The sequence below is a fragment of the Scyliorhinus canicula genome, chromosome 4 (assembly GCF_902713615.1).
Source record: "Scyliorhinus canicula chromosome 4, sScyCan1.1, whole genome shotgun sequence".
NCBI lineage: Eukaryota > Metazoa > Chordata > Chondrichthyes > Carcharhiniformes > Scyliorhinidae > Scyliorhinus > Scyliorhinus canicula.
The window spans coordinates 229,876,654-229,898,295 of record NC_052149.1 but is presented as its reverse complement, the minus strand read 5'-3'; the positions used below and the strand labels follow the sequence as shown (position 1 = coordinate 229,898,295).

The 21,642-nt window shown below is 54.2% G+C and overlaps 1 protein-coding gene across 1 annotated transcript; it reads right to left on the bottom strand.

The window, feature by feature from the left end:
• Positions 1-1,282: 1,282 nt before the first annotated feature.
• On the bottom strand, positions 1,283-19,897 carry LOC119964201. The gene is made up of 2 exons (XM_038793487.1): positions 19,807-19,897; positions 1,283-2,338 (listed from the first exon to the last, which is right to left on the bottom strand). The coding sequence occupies exon 2, from the start codon at positions 2,327-2,329 to the stop codon at positions 1,421-1,423; it is 909 nt and encodes a 302-aa protein (XP_038649415.1). The 5' UTR covers positions 2,330-2,338; positions 19,807-19,897; the 3' UTR covers positions 1,283-1,420.
• Between the last annotated feature and the right edge of the window lie 1,745 nt (positions 19,898-21,642).

Genomic DNA, 21,642 nt, shown 5'->3' with positions numbered 1-21,642 from the left:
GTGGTAGGGGGGGGGTCAGTTTGGCGACTTATGGGAGAATTCTGGAGGCGGATACAGCATATATGAAGAGGGTTAATGCCAAGTGGGAGGAGGAGCTGGGGGAGGAGGGGGATGGGGGGCATTGGAGGAGGGGTTGCGGAGGGTGAACGCCATAACCTCGTGCACGAGACTGGGATTAATACAATTGAAGGTGGTGCACAGGGCGCATCTGACGAGGTCAGGGATGAGCCGATTGTTTGAGGGGGTGGAAGAATTTACGAGCGGTGTGGGAGGGGCCCGACCAATCACGTGCGTATTTGCTGGTCGTGCTCGGGGTTGGAGAAGTTTTGGGGTCCAATCTTCAGCACCACGTCGCCTGATCTTGCTCGGACCCAGTTCCCCTGGGGGCAATATTTGGGGTGTCGGACCTGCCGAAGCTGCAGACGGGGATGTGGGGGGGGGGGGGGGGGGGGTGTGTGTGTGTGTGTGTGTGGATGTTTTAGCCTTCGCCTCGCTGATTGCTCGAAGGCGGATCCTGTTGGGGTGGAGGTCAGTGCCTCAATCTGGTGGAGTTCCTGTATCTTGAGAAGGTTAAGATCACCTTGAGGGGGGCGATTGAGGGATTCCACAAGAGATGGAGTCTGTTTTCTCTGCATTTTAAAGAGTTAGTCACTGTCCGCTGCTAAAGCGTGGTGGTGGGGGAGGTTATTTTCCAAGTCATATATGCGTTAGTTGTGTGTGTGGGGGGGGGATTCTGTTATCCTTTCTACTTTGTGTTGTTTTGTTTTATGTATAAAATGTTAAAGAACGAATAAAAATATTTTTAACATAATACTTTTGACATTAGCCTCAAAAACCTGGACAACCGGCAAAAAGACCATTGGGAAGCTGTAAACATTCGAGATATGGGCAAATAGGAGAATGTTTTGTGTCCAGACACAGGAAGACTACTGAGGAAGTGCTGGAAATAAATGGCTGCAGAATGGAGGAAATTAGCGCACAGCAAGTTACAACATTTTGGTCACGTATTTAGAGAAGAGGGTAGACGGAGACAATTATTGGAAGGAAAGATCGATGGAAAATGTGGGAGAGGGAAGTAAAGGAGAAAATGGATGACAGGTATAATGGTCTGGATGAGGTTGACCAATGCACAATGGGTAAGGGAGCGAGGACTAGGCAGAGGCGGAGATCGATGGAAAGGTGAGACCAAAGAACAAACAAAATCTACCTGCTCATCTTCAAAATCCTTCAGCTATCGATCTTCTTAGATTAACACAAGCAGAAAGAAAATGGTGTTATCATATCTTTATTCTGTCACCAGCAAATCATCACACAGCTGAAAAGGGAACATCACAAAGTAAAAGCTCCGCACTGATCTTTCATGGTGGGACAAAGGTGGGGGGGGGGGGGGGGAGTTACTCAGAAGCTCCTGTGAAGACCCCTACTTCATGGGGCAAACTCCGTCTGTTTGCTTCACAGATCTAGGTTTAGGTTTGGGTCTGGACTCTGCTCGGCGTTTTGGATAAGTCTTGCGCATTGGTTCTGGTTCCAACTCAAGTTTGCAAACTTTCGGCGGGACCGAGTACTTGACCCGTGAACCCTGGCGCATGCTTAAGCGTGCCCTGGCTTTCGCTCTTGCTGCTCGTTTCAACGGACAAATCTTGGGTTTGGCTTTGCCTCGAGGTCTCCTGGTGAGATTCAAATCCTCTGAGTACTCACTTTCCTCTTCAAAGGATGTTAATGATTTGGGGTATTTGTAGTTCCACTGAACTGGCACCAATAAATCCTCACCGTATTCAAAGTCACTCGAATCCACATCATACTGGCAGGTCTGTTTTGGAGGCTTTTTTGGACACGTTTGATTCTCCACCTCCACAAGCTCTTCTTCCCCCTCTTCCTTCTTCTCCTCTTCCTTTCCCTCTGTCGCCTCCTCCTCCTCCTCCAACAGAAGCAGGTTAGCCGTGGTCTCAGTCAACATGTCCATCACCAATTCCAATTTCAGCTGCAGGACATTGTTCTGGTCTTGGAGGATCCGGTTTTCTTCCCGGGCGTTCTTCAGCAGATCAGTCTGGCTGGAAGGAAAGAGACCATGGCAGGACTGTGATGTCCACCTTCCTTTCTTAAACGTCAATCTCTGCCCGATGATTTGGAAAGCAGGGGGCTCGTGCTCCAAACCCAGCTCAGCAATCCGACGATCGTAGTCTAACAAGTAAAATGAAGAGACCGGGGCATGGCAGCGCGGGCGACACTTCCTCGGCCAAAATTTGGAGCGACAAGGCAGCGGGAGTTGTTCGAAGAAGGCCTGAACGCAGTAACAACACTGTCTACAGTTGTGGGCTAGCTGTTCCATTCAGCAGCGCTAGAAACAATAGTCAAAATGAAACATTTACTCAGACATTCTCAGCACCATTTTCACAAAAACCCTCTGGATTCTCCGATCCTCCGGCTATGTCCGCAGGATTCGTCTGGTCTTACGACCAGAAAGTCAGCGCCGCCCCCGCACCGATCCTCCATCCGGTGGGGGGGGGGGGGGCTAGCAGCCACACAGCGTAAAGCCCCCCGGCTTTATCTGCGGATACAGCCGCAGAATGGCCAGGTCCGTGGTTGCGCATGCACATGGCGGCAGCCGCGGCGGCTCCGCATTGCAACATGGCACTGGCTGCGCGTGGACTCGGCTTGTAACCCCCCCCCCCCCCGGACCACCCCCCATTAGTACCCCCAGCCCCGCCGAAGCACCCCTGCCAGTGGAATGCCCCCCCCCCCCCCATCCCCCCCCGGACTGGGCTGCGCTGGACACAGTCCGCAGCCAACACGGGAAAGTCCCCGAACGGTGTGAACACACGCGAGCGACGCTGTCATGAACTCGGCTCATCGGGGGGTGGAGCCTCGGGGGAAGGGCCTCCACCGACGTCCTGAGGCCATCCATATGCTAATTGTGAGGGGCGGAGCATCGCAAAGACAACGCCGCCCCCCCGGTTCCAGCATGACCGTGGATTCCCCGGCCGATCGCCAAATGCGATTTCTGCGTCAGCGATCGGACAATCCCGCCCCCTGTTTCCTCACCAATGCAAGACGTTTTCTTACAGGTATACACAGGGTCACATTCCTCACATTAGCATTCATAAAACACACACTCATACACACACAAAGACACAGTCACTCTCATAAACTGTTAGGAAAACAAAGATAGTTTCAAGGGATGTTTATTTGTATTGGTAAACATTAGAAATAAGGTATAGTTTTAAGTGAGTATAATTCGATGACTCTATGTCTGGAAGGGTAAAATCTATAGTTAGGTTAATGCTGGACAAAGGTGTTTGCCTGAGTGGGTTAAGTTCCAGTTGTGTTTCTATTGCGCTTAGAGAGCGCTGTGATGTGAAGAATAAATATAGTAGCAGGAGCGTTGCCTAGCAACACAAGGCCACCTTCCCTTGTTCTGAGTTGTAACTGGAAGCAAGGGCAGTTGGAGACAGGATCCCGGGGAGTGAACATTTTGTAACTCTGCCAGGAGGAAAACTGGACAAGATGGGAGCTGCAAACAAACAGACTTCCTTTTATTTATGAAAAGTATTTTTATTCACATTTTTAGCATTTTAACATTTTACAAAACAAAAACATTGCCCCCCCCCCAAATACAATAAACCCTGCACCAACCCCCCACCCAACAGTTGATGGTAACTAGCTCTCCGAAATTCAAAATAAACAAACCCCAACTCTTGTGGAACCCCCCCCCCCCCCCCCCCCCCATTTGCAGCCCTTCGGGCACATTTCACCTTCTCAAGATGTAAGAACTCCATTAGGTCCATAGGCCACGCCGAAGCACAGGGTGGAGAAGTTGACCTCCACCCCAACAGGACTCGCCTGCGAACGATCAACGAGGCGAAGGCTAAAACATCTGCCCCCGCTGCAACTCCGGCAGGACCGAGACCCCAAATACGGCCCCAAGGGTCCCGGCTCCAAATCCACGTGCAGGATCGCTGACATGGTGCTGAAAGGTGACCCCAAAACTTCTCCAACTTCGGGCAGAAGGATTGCTCAGGAGAACTATTGGACATTCGATATGTTTGTGCGGGACTGTGCTGCCTCGCTCTGATGAAAAAAGACCGGGTCATAGGGAAGAGCGATGACAGAGGAATGCAGGTGAGGGTGGGGGAACTGGCAGAGAAAGCGGGCAATCAGTGGGGGTAAGGTAGGGGCTAGATCAGTCCCTGGAGGGGGGAGGGAGGGCACTACACTAGCAGGGATAGCTAACATTGGAAGATAGACAGCAAGGGGGGCCCACTGGACACCTCCCGCAGGGAGCAGGTACCTTGCTGGGATGGGGGGGGCAACGCAAGGAGGGTGGGATGAGGGGAATAGGGGGGGGAGGAACACTAAAGCAACAGGATGGGAAGAAAGGGCTGTTTTTTTGATTGGCTTCAGCAGATAAGGAATGGGTTGAGGAAACAAGATGGCGCCGCAAGCAGCCACTTCGGAAGGTCCCTGGACAAACGGAGACCATGGCGTGCAGGGGCACCAATGTGGCGTACACACGATTGGCGGTCAACTTCAACTGTGTACAGGACCTGCTGACTGACCGATCGAACCCCAAAACGGGGCAAAGGACAGGCGTGGCTAGGAACTGGGAGCATTCATGGAGCAGATGGGGGCAGTGGATCCATGGCGGTTCCTACACCCCAATGAGAAAGAATTCTTCTTTTCGCCAGTGCACTGAGTATACTCACGGACAGACTTCTGTGCAGTGGGGAAATCAGTGCTTCCAGGAATAGGAAGGGCTGAATTCTCCGCGATAGTCATCTCAGACCACGCTCCACATTACATAGCTGAGAGGTTGGAGACGGGCTGTGCCCAGTGCCCCACGTGGAGGTTGGACACGGACCTCTTGGCCGATAAAGCCTTCTGCCAAAAAACATCACAGACCGTGGGCGAGTACATCACCAACAACCAGAATGGGGAAGTCTCACCTCACACGTTCTGGGAGGCACTGAGGGCTATGATTAGAATTAGATCATAAAATCATAGAATTTACAGTGCAGACGGAGGCCATTCGGCCCATCGAATCTACACCAGCCCTTGGAAAGAGCATTAAGCCCATACCTCCACCCTATCCCCGTAACCCAGTAACCCCACCTAACCTTATGGAAACTAAGAGTAATTTATCATGGCCAATCCACCTAACCTGCACGGTCTTTGGACTGTGGGAGGAAACCGGAGCACCCGGAGGAAACCCACGCAGATACGGGGAGAACGTGCAGACTCCTCACAGACAGTGACCCAGCTGGGAATCGAACCTGGGACTCTGGCGCTTTGAAGCAACAGTGCTAACCACTTTACTCCCGTGCTGGGGGAGAGATTATAGCCTACAAGGCTATAGACTGGGACGCAGAGACAGGGAAGAGAGGGCGGCCATGCAACAACTGATCGACTCCATTCTGGAGGTCACAGAAAGTACTCCGAGGCCCCGACTGTAGAGTTTCTGGCGGACAGGGAAAAGCTACAAATGGACTTTAACCTGTTATCCACCAGGAAAGCAGTGCACCAACTCCGCCAGACAAGGGGTGCTTTCTGCAAACATGGTGAAAAGGCTGGCCACCAACCGGCTCGCCAGCTGAGAAAGCAGGCAGCCACGAGGGAGATAACAAAGGTGAAGAATAGCAGAGGCAGACTGGTAGCAGAACCAAGAGGTCAACCCAGCATTTAAGACCTTTGACCGAGGGCTGTACACCTTCTAACCTCCCAACGGGAACACAGGGATGAAACAGTTCCTCAATGGACTGGATCCATTTCACTACTCAATGTGGATGCGAAGATACGCGCAAAGGTTCTGGCTAAGAGATTGGAGAACTGCATGCCAGAGGTGGTTGCAGAGGACCAGACAGGCTTTGTCAAGAGTAGGTACCTAATTGTGAACATTAGGCAACTGCTGAATGTAATAATGACCCAATCCGGGGAGAGAATGCCAGAGGTGATCGTCTCCCTGGATGCAGAAAAGGCCTTCGACAGAGTCGAGTGGAAGTACCTTGTTGAGGTTCTGGAGCAGTTTGGACAGGGGGCAGGGTTCACCTCCAAGACGAACATTCGGACCAACACCACCAACTCTGGATACTTCCAGCTGCACAGAGGCACGGCAGGGATGCCCACTGTCCCCACTCCTCTTCGCCCTGGCAACCGAAACCCTGGCGATCGCCCTGTGAGACGCGCAAGGCTGGAAGGTCATCCAAAAGAGGAGGCAGAGAGCACAGAGTCTCACTCTCTATGGATGACCTGCTCCTCTCTATATCTCGGAACCGCAGAACGGTCTGAAAGCAATCATGAAGCTCCTGGAAGAGCCCGGAGCCTTCTCAGGTTACAAACTCAACCTGGGCAAGAGCGAGGCATTCCCGATGAACCTGAACAGGGGAGGTACAGGGCTGGAGGGACTCCCATTCAAACTAGCCCAAAGCAAATTCCGCTACCTGGGTATCCAGATAGCCCACGACTGGACACGGATCCAAAAGTAGAACCTGACCAGTCTGACGGAGGAAGTTAAAAAGGGCCGACAGAGGTGGGGTACACTGCCTGACAGAGAGGGTGCAGACGATCAAGATGAACTTGCTGTCGAGGTTCCTCTTCTTATTCAGATCCAGACCGATCTTCATCCCCAAAGCCGCCTTCCAAAAGATAGACAAAATTATCATGGCGTTTATGGGGGGGGGGGGGGGGGGGGAACCAAAGGATCCCAAAGCCGTCACTGCACAGGAAGAAACATATGGGCACTCCAGCCCTACCAAACCTGCAGTACTACCACTTGGCAGCCACAGCCGAGAGGGTGAAGGGATGGATACACAACTCAATACTGAATGGGTGTGGCTGGAGGAGTCCTCCTACAAAGGAATGACCCTCTGGGCCCTTGCCATGGCAACGCTCCCATCACCCCCCCGCCGAAATACACATCCTGTCCAGTGAGGTAGTCACATTGAGGCAGCATTTTGGTCTGACCGAGATGTCCCCCATGGCCCTCATCTGCGGTAAATACAAATTCCAGCCAACCGTGATTGATGTCACATTTTTAAAATGGAGACAAGACGGGGGGGGGGGGGGGGGGGGGGGGGGCGCCAGCAGTCAGGGGCTTTTACATTGGGCACCAACTTGCCACCTTGGACGAACTGATGGAGGACCTGGACTTGCGGAGGGGACAGGACTCAGGCACCTCCAAATTAAACACTGTCTCTGGAAGGAGACGGCGAAGCAGCCTCAGGCCCCGAGGTACCTCCAGGCCCCGAGGCACCTTCAGGTCCCGAGGCACCTTCAGGCCCCGAGGCACCTTCAGGCCCCGAGGCACCTTCAGGCCCCGAGGTATCCTCAGCCCCCGAGGCACCCTCCAGGCCCCGAGGCACCTTCAGGCCCCGAGGCACCTTCAGGCCCCGAGGCACCTTCAGGCCCTGAGGCACCTTCAGGCCCCGAGGCACCTCCAGGCCCCGAGGTACCTTCAGGCCCCGAGGTACCTTCAGGCCCCGAGGCACCCTTCAGGCCCCGAGGCACCTTCAGGCCCCGAAGTACCTCCAGGCCCCGAGGCACCCTCCAGGCCCCGAGGTATCCTCCAGCCCCGAGGCACCTCCAGGCCCCGAGGCACCTTCAGGCCCCGAGGTATCCTCCAGCCCCGAGGCACCTTCAGGCCCCGAGGTACCTTCAGGCCCCGAGGCACCTTCAGGCCCCGAGACAACCTCAGGCCCCGAGGTATCTTCAGGCCCCGAGGTATCCTCCGGCCCCGAGGCACCTTCAGGCCCCGAGGCACCTTCAGGCCCCGAGGCACCTTCAGGCCCCGAGGCACCTTCAGGCCCCGAGACACCTCCAGGCCCCGAGGCACCTTCAGGCCCCGAGGCACCTTCAGGCCCCGAGGCACCTTCAGGCCCCGAGGCACCTTCAGGCCCCGAGGCACCCTCCAGGCCCCGAGGCACCTTCAGGCCCCGAGGCACCTTCAGGCCCCGAGGCACCTTCAGGCCCCGAGGCACCTTCAGGCCCCGAGGCACCTTCAGGCCCCGAGGCACCTCCAGGCCCCGAGGCACCTCCAGGCCCCGAGGCACCTTCAGGCCCCGAGGCACCTTCAGGCCCCGAGGCACCTTCAGGCCCCGAGACACCTTCAGGCCCCGAGACACCTTCAGGCCCCGAGGCACCCTCCAGGCCCCAAGGCACCTTCAGGCCCCGAGGCACCTCCAGGCCCCGAGGCACCCTTCAGGCCCCGAGGCACACACTATTGGAAGAGCTAATAAACACAGACAAAAAAGAGGGGGGGGGGGGGGGGGAACTGTGGGGACATCTATGGACAGTTGCTGGAAAGGTCAAGAACACCACTGGATGGAGCCAATGGGAGGACGAATTGGGGGCGGAAGTGGGGTGGGGATTCTGCAGCGAAGCACTGAGCAGGGCCAACCCCACCTCCTCCTGCGCAAGGCTCAGCCCCATGCAGCTCGAGGTGATGCACAGAGCTCACCTGACCAGAACCTGAATGAACAGGTTCTTCCCGGAGGTGGAAGATAAATGTGAACGGTGCCAGGGAGGCCCAGCCAATCACACCCACATGCTCTGGCCTGCCCCAGACAGTCAGGTTCTGGACAGCCTTCTCCGTGACCATGTCCAAGGTTGTGGGGGTGAGGGTGACGCCATGTCCGAGAGTGGCAATCCTCGGAGTATCGGAACGGCCAGAGCTACACATGGAGAAGGGGGCCGACACCCTGGCTTTTGTTTCCTTAATCCTGCTCGGCCGGCGATTGGCAGCACCGCCCACAGCTGCGGACTGGCTGGCAGCCCTGTCGGAATTCCTCCATCTGGAGAAGATCAAGTACGCCATCCGATGGTCAGAAATGGGCTTCCACAAAGCGTGGGGGCAGTTCGTAGGCATGTTCCAAGACCTGTTCTTGGTCAACAGCAATTAGGAAGAGAGGAGGGGAGGAGGGGTAAAGGAAAGCAAATGGCAGCACACACAACGGAGAGGCGAGGAGGGGGAAGGGGGGAAGAGGTGAGGAGGGAACCCAAGAGAGTCTCAGAGCGAAACAAGTCCCGAAAGACGTGCTTGTTAGGTGAATTGGACATTCTGAATTCTCCCTCTGTGTACCCGAACAGGCCCCGGAATGTGGCGACGAGGGGCTTTTCACAGTAACTTCATTGCTGTGTTAATGTAAGCCTACTTGTGACAATAAAGATTATTATTATTATTATTTAGGCTCCAAACGTTAGCTCCTTTTTCTCTTCCGACAGATGCTGCCAGACCTGCCGAGATTTTCCAGCATTTTCTCTTTTGGTATTATGGGAAGTCGTATAGGGCCGAGCTGGGCGGAGAGATGGGGGATATGGGATGGCTTTTGGATGGATTGGAGTTCCCAGACCGGGAGGAGGGGAAGAGGCAGGGAATGGAGGAAGCGCTGGGGCTGAGGCAGGTGATGAATAGGATCAGGGGAATGCAGTCGGGTAAGGCCATAGGCCAGGATGGTTTCTGGCGGAATTCTGTGCGCCGTTGGTGATGGAGTCGGCCCCTCACCCGTTGGAGGCGTTCAGTGATGCAGTGGGGGGAGGGGGAGTTGTCAGTAGCATTGTAGCAGGCATCAATTTTGTAGATTGCGAAGAAGGGGAAGGACCCACTGGAGTGTGGATACTACTGAGCCATCTCTATGTTGAAGACGGGTGTGAAAGTATTGGCGAAGGTGTTGGCGCGTAGGTTGGAGGGGTGTGTGCCCGATTTTCCAAGGACCAAACAGGTTTTGTGAAGGGTAGGCAGCTCTCCAGCAACATTAGGAGGCTGTTAAATGTAGTTAAGACTCCATCGGGGGGGCGGGCAGTGGAGGTTATTGTGTCCATGGATACGGAGAAGGCCTTTGACTGGGTAGAGCGGAGATATCTGTTTGAAATTCTGGGTAGGTTTGGATTTGGGCGCAAGCTTGTGGCGTGGGTGAGTCCTCGGTAGCGCGTGTGCGTGCGAACGAGATGAGTTCACAGTACTTTGGGCTACATTGGGAAACGAGGCAAGGGTGCCGTTGTCGCCGTTGTTATTGGTGATTGAGCCCTTGGCATTGGCCCTCCAGTGGTAGGCCGAGTGGCGAGGGATTGAGGGGAGGGCAGGGAGCACCGGATATTGTTGTACACAGACAACCTGCTGGTGTTTGTATCAGACCCACTGGAGAGTACGGACAGAATCATGGACCTGCTGGAGAGGTTTGGGGCCTTCTCCAGGTATAAGCTGAATGTTGGGAAGAATGGCGTGGGGCGGGGTGGGGGGGGGGGCAATTTAGGGGTACTACCGTCTAAGGTGGCACGAGAGAGAAGTTTAGGAGATTCAGGTGATGCATGAGTGGGCCTCAATGCACAGGTGGGACTTATCAGCGTTAGTGGAAGAGGTTAAGGGGGATCTCGAGAGGCGGGGTACCTTACACTTAACTTTGGCAGGGAGTGGGCAGCACGGTGGCACAGTGGGTTAGCCCTGTTGCCTCACGACGCTGAGGTCCCCGGTTCGATCCCGGCTCTGGGTCACTGTCCGTGTGGAGTTTGTACATTCTCCCCGTGTTTGCGTGGGTTTCACCCCCACAACCCAAAAAAGATGTGCAGAGTAGCTGAATTGGCCAGGCTAAATTGCCCCTTAATTGGAAAAAATTAATTGGGTACTCTAAATTTAAAAAAAAACTTTGGCAGGGAGGGTGCATGTGGTCAAGGTGAATGTGCTGCCAAGGTTCCTGTTTGTCTTTCAGACTCTCCCGATTTTTCACCCTAAGGCCTTTTTCCGGAGGGTGGAGGCATTGGTCTCGGAGTTTATATGGATGGGCAATTTTGGACACTAAGGGCAATTTATCATGGCCAATCCACCTAACCTGCACATCTTTGGACTGTGGGAGGAAACTAGAGCACCAGGAGGAAACCCACGCAGACGCGGGGAGAACGTGCAGACTCCTCACAGACAGTGACCCAAGCTGGGAATCGAACCTGGGACCCTGGAGCTGTGAAGCAATAGTGCTAACCACTGTGCTACCGCGCCGCCCAAACTCCACACGTACAGTCACCCAAGGCCGGAATTGAACCCGGGTCGCTGGCGCTGTGAGGCAGCAGTGCTGACCACTATGTCACCGTGAGTAACTTCTTGATGTCAAACGGATCACCACCCACACAGTGACACCGAGTTCACCAGCAATGCTGCTCAGCAAAATAACAAACCGAGAAAACCACAGTTTGACCTTTTGATACAACCTGATACTTCAGAGATTGTCAAATGACAAGAAGCACAGAAATCAGCACCTGCGGCTTTCCTGAGAAGAACAGGTCCAATGTCACACACCGTACAGATAGAGGATGAAAGTTTGGTGGCATCGTACTGACCAACTATTAGCTTTCACAAAGTGAAATCCCTGAAACTTCTCGAGAAATGTTTCTATCAGAAAATCTGGACAGTGATACTTCTGTACAGAGACTAAACACGGAGAGAAATTTTCTGAGGACTTTCCAATCCAATAGAGACGGACACTGGAGTAACGTCCCAGGAAGTACCGTCTACTGAAAGAACAGAGGACACTCTGTAGCCAGGTTCCAGAACGCCGAGGGCAACCCATAACAGATAGAGGTCCACCTGAGCGACTGTGGAAACCCCTCATGGACAGTGACCCGAGGCCGGGATTGAACCTGGGACCTCGGCGCCGTGAGGACGCAGGCTTCAGTTCTCCATCTTAGATTGTATGAGCAACACCTCCTAATCCAACCTCACATTGTGTCTTTAAGAATCCAAGCGTGTGCGACAGCTTCATACCTTTTCACTTTGCAGCACTTAGAAAATATATCAGTGCCAATGTGAACGTCTATGCCAGGCTCATTTCAGGGCTGCACAGGTGACCCAGTTAGCCACACACACAAGTACATAAGGGAGGTCACAGGAGCGCTATTCGCAAGGGCCCACATGTACATGAATTTGAACCCGGACCAGGCAAGCCAAGACGCCAGAGCCATGGGCTCTGCATAGCCCTGGGCCCTGCATAGCTGTCATGCCCCAGGGGCAGGGTGTTATCTACGTTTCCCATGGCACAAAGGGACACCATTTCTGTACCGCAAGGGATACCAATCGTTCAATGTCCAGCTCGTCTGTAACCATGCAATGTGTATCATGCAGGTGCTTCCCATTTCCAGGTGTGTGCCCGTGGTGTGTGCCCGTTTCCAGGTGTGTGCCCGTTCCCCGGGCAGCATCCATGATAGTTACTGATGGAACCATCAATTCACCAGACACGTGTTTCCGATATGAATCTGGGCTTTAATCGACTTACTACAGAGCCAGCCTGTTACCCGTTGATGAATTCTCAGTGAACTGCAGGCTGACTCTGGACAAGGGTATTTATACAGCAGCACTGGGGGGAGGAGTCGTGGGCGGAGCCAAGGGTGGAGCCCTGTACAAGCTCCTGAGCATTCCCAGAGCTACTCCCCCTTGTGCTCGGATAACGCTACTGCGCTTACAAAGACATAGTGTGAATTATCATATTACATTCACCACATTCACCCCCTGAAAAAAAATCAAGTCCGGCGGGGGTGGTGGTCTACAACGTCAGTCTGTCCGGTGGTCGAACTGTCCGCTGTGATCTGCGGAGCACCGGGGTTGCAGCCTCTTGCGGTGGCTGGATGGGTGTTGTGTGCAGGGGTACGATGGCGGACTCCAGGGAGAGTTGTATCCGAGCTTCATACTCTCCTGGTTCGACCGGGGACTGGGGGCTGGCCGGCGCGTGAGCGCTGAACTGGTGGAGCGAGCTCGCGGGCTCGGGAGCGCGAGGGGGCGACAGCATAGGGTGTAGGGTGAGGGGTCCTTCTGTAGGGGTAGAGGGGGCGCTGGATCCGGTGGGTGCCAGATCCCGGAGGGATACGGTGTCCTGACGGCCGTCAGGGAACTCGACGAATGCGTACTGGGGGTTGGAGTGGAGCAGGCGCACCTTTTCAACAAGGGGGTCGGTTTTGTGTGCCCTGACGCGTTTCCTCAGAAGTATGGGGCCTGGTGTCCTCAGCCATGCCGGGAGTGAGACTTGGAGCTTTCTAGACCGGAGGGTTAGTAGGACGGTCTTCCAGACCGTCGCGTTCTCCCTCTCCACCTGCCCGTTCCCCCTGGGGTTATAGCTGGTAGTCCTGCTCGAGGCAATGCCCTTGTCGAGCAGGTACTGACGCAGCTCGTTGCTCATGAAGGACGAACCCCGGTCACTGTGTACGTAGCTGGGGAAACCAAACAGGGTGAAGATGCTATGCAGGGCCCTAATGACTGTGTGGGAGGTCATGTCGGGGCACGGGATAGCGAATGGGAACGGGAGAACTCGTCTACGACATTTAAAAAGTAAACATTCTTGTTAGTTGAGGGGAGTAGCCCTTTGAAATCAATCGCGAGGCGTTCAAAGGGCCTAGAAGCCTTGACCAGGTGGGCCCTGTCTGGTCTATAGAAGTGCGGTTTGCACTCCGCACAGATCGGGCAGTCCCTGGTGACCGCTTTTACCTCCTCGTTGGAGAAAGGTAGGTTTCGGGCCCTGATGTAGTGGGCGAGCCGGGTGACCCCCGGGTGGCAGAGGTCATTGTGGATGGCTTTCAATTGGTCAATCTGCGCGCTGGCGCATGTCCCGCGGGATAGGGCATCCGGCGGCTCGTTGAGCTTCCCGGGTCGATACTTAATGTCGTAATTGTAGGTGGAGAGTTCGATCCTCCACCTCAGAATTTTGTCGTTTTTAATTTTGCCCCTTTGCGAGTTGTCGAACATGAAGGCAACCGATCTTTGGTCGGTGATGAGGGTGAACCTCCTACCTGCGAGGTAGTGCCTCCAGTAATGGATAGCCTCCACGATGGCTTGTGTTTCTTTCTCGACCAAGGAGTGTCGGAGTTCTGAAGCGGAGAGGGTACGGGAGAAAAATGCGACTGGCCTCCCTGCCTGATTTAAAGTGGCTGCAAGAGCTACCTCTGAGGCGTCACTCCCTACCTGAAATGGAGTGGATTCATCCACCGCCCGCATGACCGCTTTGGCGATGTCCTCCTTGATGCCGTCGAAGGCCTGGCGTGCCTCGGCTGACAGGGGAAATCGTGTGGCCCTACAGAATGGGCGGGCTTTGTCCGCATATTGAGGGACCCACTTGGCGTAGTAGGAAAAGAAACCCAAGCACCGTTTAAGGGCCTTGGGGCAATGGGGGAGGGGGAGTTCTAAGAGTCCGGTCCGGGTCGGGGCCCAGGACTCCGTTTTCCACGACGTAGCCGAGGATGGCTAGTCTGGTTGTGCGGAAAATGCATTTCTCCTTGTTATACGTGAGATTCAGTTTCTGTGCCATCTGGAGAAAACGGTAGAGGTTGGCGTCGTGGTCCTGCTGGTCATAGCCGCAGATGGTGACATTGTCCAAGTACGGAAACGTGGCCCGCAGCCCGTACTGGTCCACCATTCGGTCCAATGCTCGTTGGAACACCGAGACCCCATTAGTGACGCCGAAAGGGACCCGGAGGAAATGGAAGAGGCGGCCATCGGCCTCGAATGCCGTGTAGTGGCGGTCCTCCGGGCGGATTGGGAGCTGGTGGTATGCAGACTTCAGATCCACCGTGGAAAAGAGCCGGTACTGGGCGATCTGGTTTACCATGTCTGCAATCCTGGGGAGGGGGTAGGCGTCGAGGAGCGTAAATCTATTTATGGTCTGACTATAGTCGACAACCATGCAGAATGTTTCCCCGGTTTTAACGACCACCACCTGAGCTCTCCAGGGACAATTGCTGGCCTCTATAACCCCCTCACTGAGAAGCCTTCAGACCTCTGCTCTGATAAATACCCTATCCTGCAGGCTATACCGCCTGCTACGAGTGGCTATGGGTTTACAGTCCTTTGTGAGATTGGCGAAGAGAGGAGGGGGGGGGGATTCACAGCGTAGCGAGGCTGCAGATAGTGAGTGGGGGCAGGGGCCCTCCGAAGCTGAGGGTGAGGCTCTTAAGGTTACATTGGAAGTCTAGGCCTAATAAGAGTGGCGCTCAGAGTTCGGGCAAAACGTAGAGTTTGAATTTAGAGCAGCTATCGCCTCAGATTGTGAGTGTCGCGGCGGTGCGCCCCTGGATCTGGACCGAATGAGAGCCTGAAGCGAGCGAGATAGTTTGCTGCACGGGGAAAACGGGGAGCGAACAGCGTCTTACCAGGTCTGAATGTATGAACCTCTCAGTGCTCCCGGAGTCGAAGAGGCATGGCGTTTTGTACCCGTTGATATGGAACTCTGCCATCGAATTTCGCAGATGCTTCGGGCGTGATTGGTCCAGAATTACGGCGCTGAGTTGCGGGTAGTCGGCGGCTCGATCAGCTGTGCTGGAGTGGCCCCATGATGACTGCCCTCTGAGTTCATAGTCGTATTCTTCCGATGAGTTGTCCGAGCGCGGAGATGCAGGTCGGGCCCGTGGAGGGCGGCGAGGAAGATGGCGGCCCCCAGGAGTCGCATGTGGCCGGCCACGTGTTGGAGGTTTGCCAAGATGGCGGCCCCCGTGGATCGCACGTGGCTGGAGGGGGCGGAGTCGGGGCATAGGCTGCAGCGTTTCGGGCCCCGCGGGCCTGCGGGTGAGGGGAGCGATTACTTTGTGTCGCTGGGGAGCTGGAAGCAGGGGCCCTTTTAGCAAGGCACACTCTTGCGTAATGGCCTTTCCGCCCGCAGCTGCTGCAGGTCGCGTTGCGGGCTGGGCAGTGCTGCCGCGGGTGCTGGTTCTGGCCGTAGAAATGGCAGGCTGGAGCAGCATAGTGGCTGGCTGGGGCAGCATGGTGGCTGGCTGGGGCAGCATGGTGGCTGGCTGGGGCAGCATAGTGGCTGGCTGGGGCAGCATGGTGGCTGGGGCAGCATGGTGGCTGGGCGGCTGCGTAGCACAGGCCTGGGGGAGTCGCTGGTCGGAGGCCCATGATTGGGTTGCGGGGTCCGCGGGGAACGAGTTAAGGCTGCGGAAGGAGACCTCCATCGTGGTAGCAGCTTCCACAGTCATTTCTAAGTCTTGGGCCCCCTTTTCCAGTAATTGTTGGCGCACATAATTAGACCTGAGGCCCACTACAAAAATATCGCATACAGCAAGTTCTCTGTGTTCAGCCGCGGTAACCGCTTGATAATTACAGTAATTTGACAAATTATTGAGTTCCCTTAGAAATTCGGCGAGTGATTCGGTAGGCCGCTGGTGACGAGTCGTGAACACATGGTGTGCGTAAACTTCGTTAATGGGCCTCACATATATCTTATCGAGTACAGCTAGCGCTGCAGTATATGAACCGGCCGAGTTTAGTTGCGTAGAGATTCTGTGGCTCACCCTCGCGTGCAGTAGACTCAACTTCTGTTCCTCTGTCGTTTCGGCTGTGCTCGCTTCTGCCAGGTAGGCCTTGAAGCACCGCAGCCAGTGGGAGAAGATTTCTTTAGCCTCTGCATCCTGCGGGTCGAGTTCCAGGCGTCCAGGTTTGAGGGCTGATTCCATGATCGATCTTGATTGTTCTTAAGTCGATTAAATTGATGGAACCATCAATTCACCAGACACGTGTTTCCGATATGAATCAAGGCTTTAATCGACTTACTACAGAGCCAGCCTGTTACCCGTTGATGAATTCTCAGTGAACTGCAGGCTGACTCTGGACAAGGGTATTTATACAGCAGCACTAGGGGGAGGAGTCGTGGGCGGAGCCAAGGGTGGAGCCCTGTACAAGCTCCTGAGCATTCCCAGAGCTACTCCTCCTAGTGGTCGGATAACGCTACTGCGCTTACAAAGACATAGTGTGAATTATCATATTACATTCACCACATTTACATCTTGGGGTGCTCGCAGAGCTATTTTTGCGGGAGAGTAGCAGTTGGAGGGATGGCTCCTCAGTGACATATCCACGCAGGAGGTTGCTGATGACGCCAGTGAGACACGTTACCACAAACACCTGGTCAGACTCGTTACTACGAGTCTCATGTGTCAACCCATGCGTTGGCCGAGGAGGTGATTGCACAGCTCAGGATGTGAATCTGGTGCCTGGACTGTGTGGGGGGAGGTGGGGGGGGGTTACTGTCTCTACTACAGCCCCAGAGGGTGTCCATGCTCATCTTAACCTTCACAGAATGTCTGACTCCTGCCTGACAGAGAGCTGAATGTGACCTACCACTGAACAGGGTGGTCTAGGGCCCCAGCGAGGCTGAATGTCAGAGCTGTTATTGCAGCTGTTATTGAGGTCAGGGGTCATGGTGTGTTTTGCCTTCTCTTGTCGAGGTGAACAGACTTTCAACCGATGGCAGCCTCATAGAGAATACTGGCACACATGAGAGGCACATGAGGGGGGGGGGGGGGGGGGGGGGGGGGGGGGGGGGGGGGGAACAGGGTTACCTCCCATGGGCGGGGGTCTGGAGTGGGACAGGAGCGACACGGTATCACTACATCGTCAGTGTAGGAGGTACTTTGCGCTGCCATCCTTACACTGTACAGGGAGGAAGCGCCGGAAAAGTGGGGGTTTGTGAAGCATGGTGCCATGACATGACAGCGTGGAAGTTATTTATGGGTGAAGAAAGTGAGTTTGTTGGGCTGAGATTCACCCATCGCTTCTTCCTCTTCCTCACCCTCCTGCTACATCCAGCTGTATCCCCAGGATCCACATCTGAGCTTGAGATGGACTGCTGCCGCCGCCCCCCCCCCCCCCCTCCCCGCTGCCTGAGGTGGCCTTGGTGGCCTTCCTTTGGGGGACCTGCACCTTGAGGTCCCTGGCCTGCATTCGGCTGCAAGGATGTTGCAGTGCTTGGCGTGCAGGGCTGGAGGTGTGTCATTCACAGGGAGGGGAGGGAGGGTTCCCACGGGGTCTCATGGGTTGGATGGCCCAGGGCTGTCCTCCTGCTGATCCACTTCCCTGGTCAGTGGCTAAAGGCCCCTGTGCTCCTCCTTGGGACGGGGGGGGGGGGGGGGGAGCCCCGCCATCCTCTGGCACTGACACTCATGGATTCGCACTCGTGCCTGCACCATGGAGCTCACGCCCTCAGCCATGGAGTGGACAGCCCCCGCTAGGGAGTGCAGGTTCTGTGCTAAGGTCTCCAATGCAGTGGCCACCCTCGCAGTGTTGGCCTCCTTGTGTCGGAGTGACGGCATAATCTCCTCAGGCAGAAGGCGATGGGTCTCCTCCAGTCGGCCTTGCAGTCCGAGGCGGGACACTGTCAACTCTTCCTGATACTCGTGGCTCTGCCTTGGCAGCGCCTGACCCGCTGCGGAGGCCGGATCCAGGGACATGTCATCGGCCTGGGGCTCAGAAGAGTCCCTGGCTTCAGCATCCCTGGGACGTCCCTGCCTCCGCTTGTTGTGGATCATCAGCTTTGAGGTGCTCACCAGTGAGTGACCCAGAATCCTGCCGACTAGTTAATCCCACCCAGGGGTGAGCAACTGCTCTGGTGAAGGGTGCGGGTGACAGGTGTGTCATCTCTTCGATGCTTGACTCCAAGATGTCTCCCTCGGAGCTGATCGGGTCTGTGGTCTTCAGAGGGCCCAGGGATGGCCCAGGCTGATCGCCTGATTGACCTGCAAGGGAAGCGAGATGACATTAGTGCCCCACAGGGGGCAGACTGATGGGAGAAAGTTAACTCACGTGAGGCTTGCCCCGTGACTGGATGTGTTGAGGGTTAGACTTTTGTCTTGCTCTCCCTCTTCACGGGTCTGGCCTTGCTACTCACCGGCCAACTCAAGGGCTCTCTACTCAAAGGGGGTTAGCATTCTCAGTTTGGGCATGACTCCGGCAGGCTGTGCCCACTCTCGCCAGTTGTGCTTGATTTTGTCCAGCAATGAGGCAGATGGGGAGAGTGCAGGCGGGAGTGAGATGGTGACAAAGTCTGGCATGTGTGGGTAGTGAGGGGGAGTGTGAAGAACAGATTATCAACTGGGGAAACCATGAGGGGCGGGTGGGAAGCACAACATGACAAGTGTTGGGACCCCGTGAGGTGTCTGGGAGCGAGATCACCGTGGCGGTGTGATGGGTGTGTGAAGGGGTGAGCGGTAGACATGAGGAGGTAGACTTACCCTGGCTGCACGAAGATCATTCATCTTCTTCCAGTACTGTAGTTCTGTCCTCTCATAGAGCGAGCGATATGGGCAGCAGGGTAGCACAGTGGTTAGCACAGTTTCTTCACAGCTCCAGGGTCTCAGGTTCGATTCTCGGCTTGGGTCACTGTCTGTGCGGAGTCTGCACGTTCTCCCCGTGTCTGCGTGGGTTTCCTCCGGTTGCTCCGGTTTCCTCCCACAGTCCAAAGATGTGCAGGTTAGGTGGATTGGCCATGCTAAAATGCCCTTCGTGTCCAAAAGGGTTAGGAGGGGTAACTGGGTTACGGGGATGAAAGGGGATAGGGTGGGAGCGTGCGGCTGAAGAAGGGTGCTCTTTCCAAGAGCCGGTGCAGACTCGATGGGCCGAATGGCCTCCTTCTGCACTGTGAATGCTATGATTCTATGAGCTGCCGCTCACTATCGCGGCCACAGCCTCCCAGGCGCGGTTGGTGACTCTGCTTGTTGGACATCTGACCAATCGCAGGTACAGGACATGACGCCTCTGCTCAACACCATCCAGCAGTGTGGTGAGGATTCCCTCTGTGAAGCGTGGAGCCATTTACCTGCCAGCCAACTCCCAACTGGACTTGGAAAATGTGCTGGCGAGGCGTTTGATTACAGAGATTACGTTTGCTCGGAGTGAGCGAAGCAGAAGCAAGCCACCCGTCACAATTGAATCACAGGAGGAAAAAAATGATTTTGTATTCGGTGACTATTCCCACCGGCGGGATTCTCCCTGGGTTTTTGTCGCCAGGATAAAGCACTCGGAAAACATGTCCATCCTCTCACTCATTCACACCATACACAAACCGAAATTTCTACCTGGCCTGCTGTACTGGATCTTGTGAATAGTTTGCCCCAGTGAGATGCGGTTCTGATGATAGCACATGTCACACAGGCAACTCAGAGAGTAAAGAAATGGAGAAAAGCAAAATGGAAATTCAAATACAAAGTTCATTGCTTCAAATATATTTTACATCATTTGATGATGTCACAATTACCCTGGTGTTACAAAGCTGCCTCTGGGCTGCTTCAAGCACACAACACAACGCCATACATACACATTACACCATATACACATGACATGACAACACATACACATGCACAAGACACCACACATACACATGACACAACACCACACACACGTGACATGACACCACATACACCTGACACCACACTTACACATGACACCACACACACATGCACATGACACCACATACACATGACATGACTACACATACACATGACACCACACATATACATGGCACCACACCACACACACATGCACATGACACCACACATACACATGACACCACATACACCTGACACCACACATACATATACACATGACACCACACCACACACACATGCACATGACACTGCACATACACATGACACCACATACACATGGCACCACATACATAAGAACATAAGAACTAGGAGCAGGAGTAGGACATCTGGCCCCTCGAGCCTGCTCCGCCATTCAATGAGATCATCGCTGATCTTTTGTAGACTCAGCTCCACTTTCCGGCCCGAACACCATAACCCTTAATCCCTTTATTCTTCAAAAAACTATCTATCTTTACCTTAAAACATTTAATGAAGGAGCCTCAACTGCTTCACTGGGCAAGGAATTCCATAGATTCACAACCCTTTGGGTGAAGAAGTTCCTCCTGAGCTCAGTTCTAAATCTACTTCCCCTTATTTTGAGGCTATGTCCCCTAGTTCTGCTTTCACCCGCCAGTGGAAACTACCTGCCCGCATCTATCCTATCTATTCCCTTCATAATTTTAAATGTTTCTATAAGATCCCCCCTCATCCTTCTAAATTCCAACGAGTACAGTCCCAGTCTACTCAACCTCTCCTCATAATCCAACCCCTTCAGCTCTGGGATTAACCTAGTGAATCTCCTCTGCACACCCTCCAGTGCCAGTACGTCCTTTCTCAAGTAAGGAGACCAAAACTGAACACAATACTCCAGGTGTGGCCTCACTAACACCTTATACAATTGCAACATAACCTCCCTAGTCTTAAACTCCATCCCTCTAGCAATGAAGGACAAAATTCCATTTGCCTTCTTCATCACCTGTTGCACCTGTAAACCAACTTTCTGTGACTCATGCACTAGCACACCCAGGTCTCTCTGCACAGCGGCATGCTTTAATATTTTATTGTTTAAATAATAATCCCGTTTGCTGTTATTCCTACCAAAATGGATAACCTCACATTTGTCAACATTGTATTCCATCTGCCAGACCCTAGCCCATTCACTTAACCTATCCAAATCCCTCTGCAAACTTCCAGTATCCGCTGCACTTTTCGCTTTACCACTCATCTTAGTGTCATCTGCAAACTTGGACACATTGTCCCCAACTCCAAATCATCTATGTAAAATGTGAACAATTGTGGGCCCAACACGGATCCCTGAGGGACACCACTAGCTACTGATTGCCAACCAGAGAAACACCCATTAATCCCCACTCTTTGCTTTCTATTAATTAACCAATCCTCTATCCGTGCTACTACTTTACCCTTAATACCATGCATTTTAATCTTATGCAGCAACCTTTTGTGTGGCACCTTGTCAAAGGCTTTCTGGAAATCCAGATATACCACATCCATTGGCTCTCCATTATCTACTGCACTGGTAATGTCCTC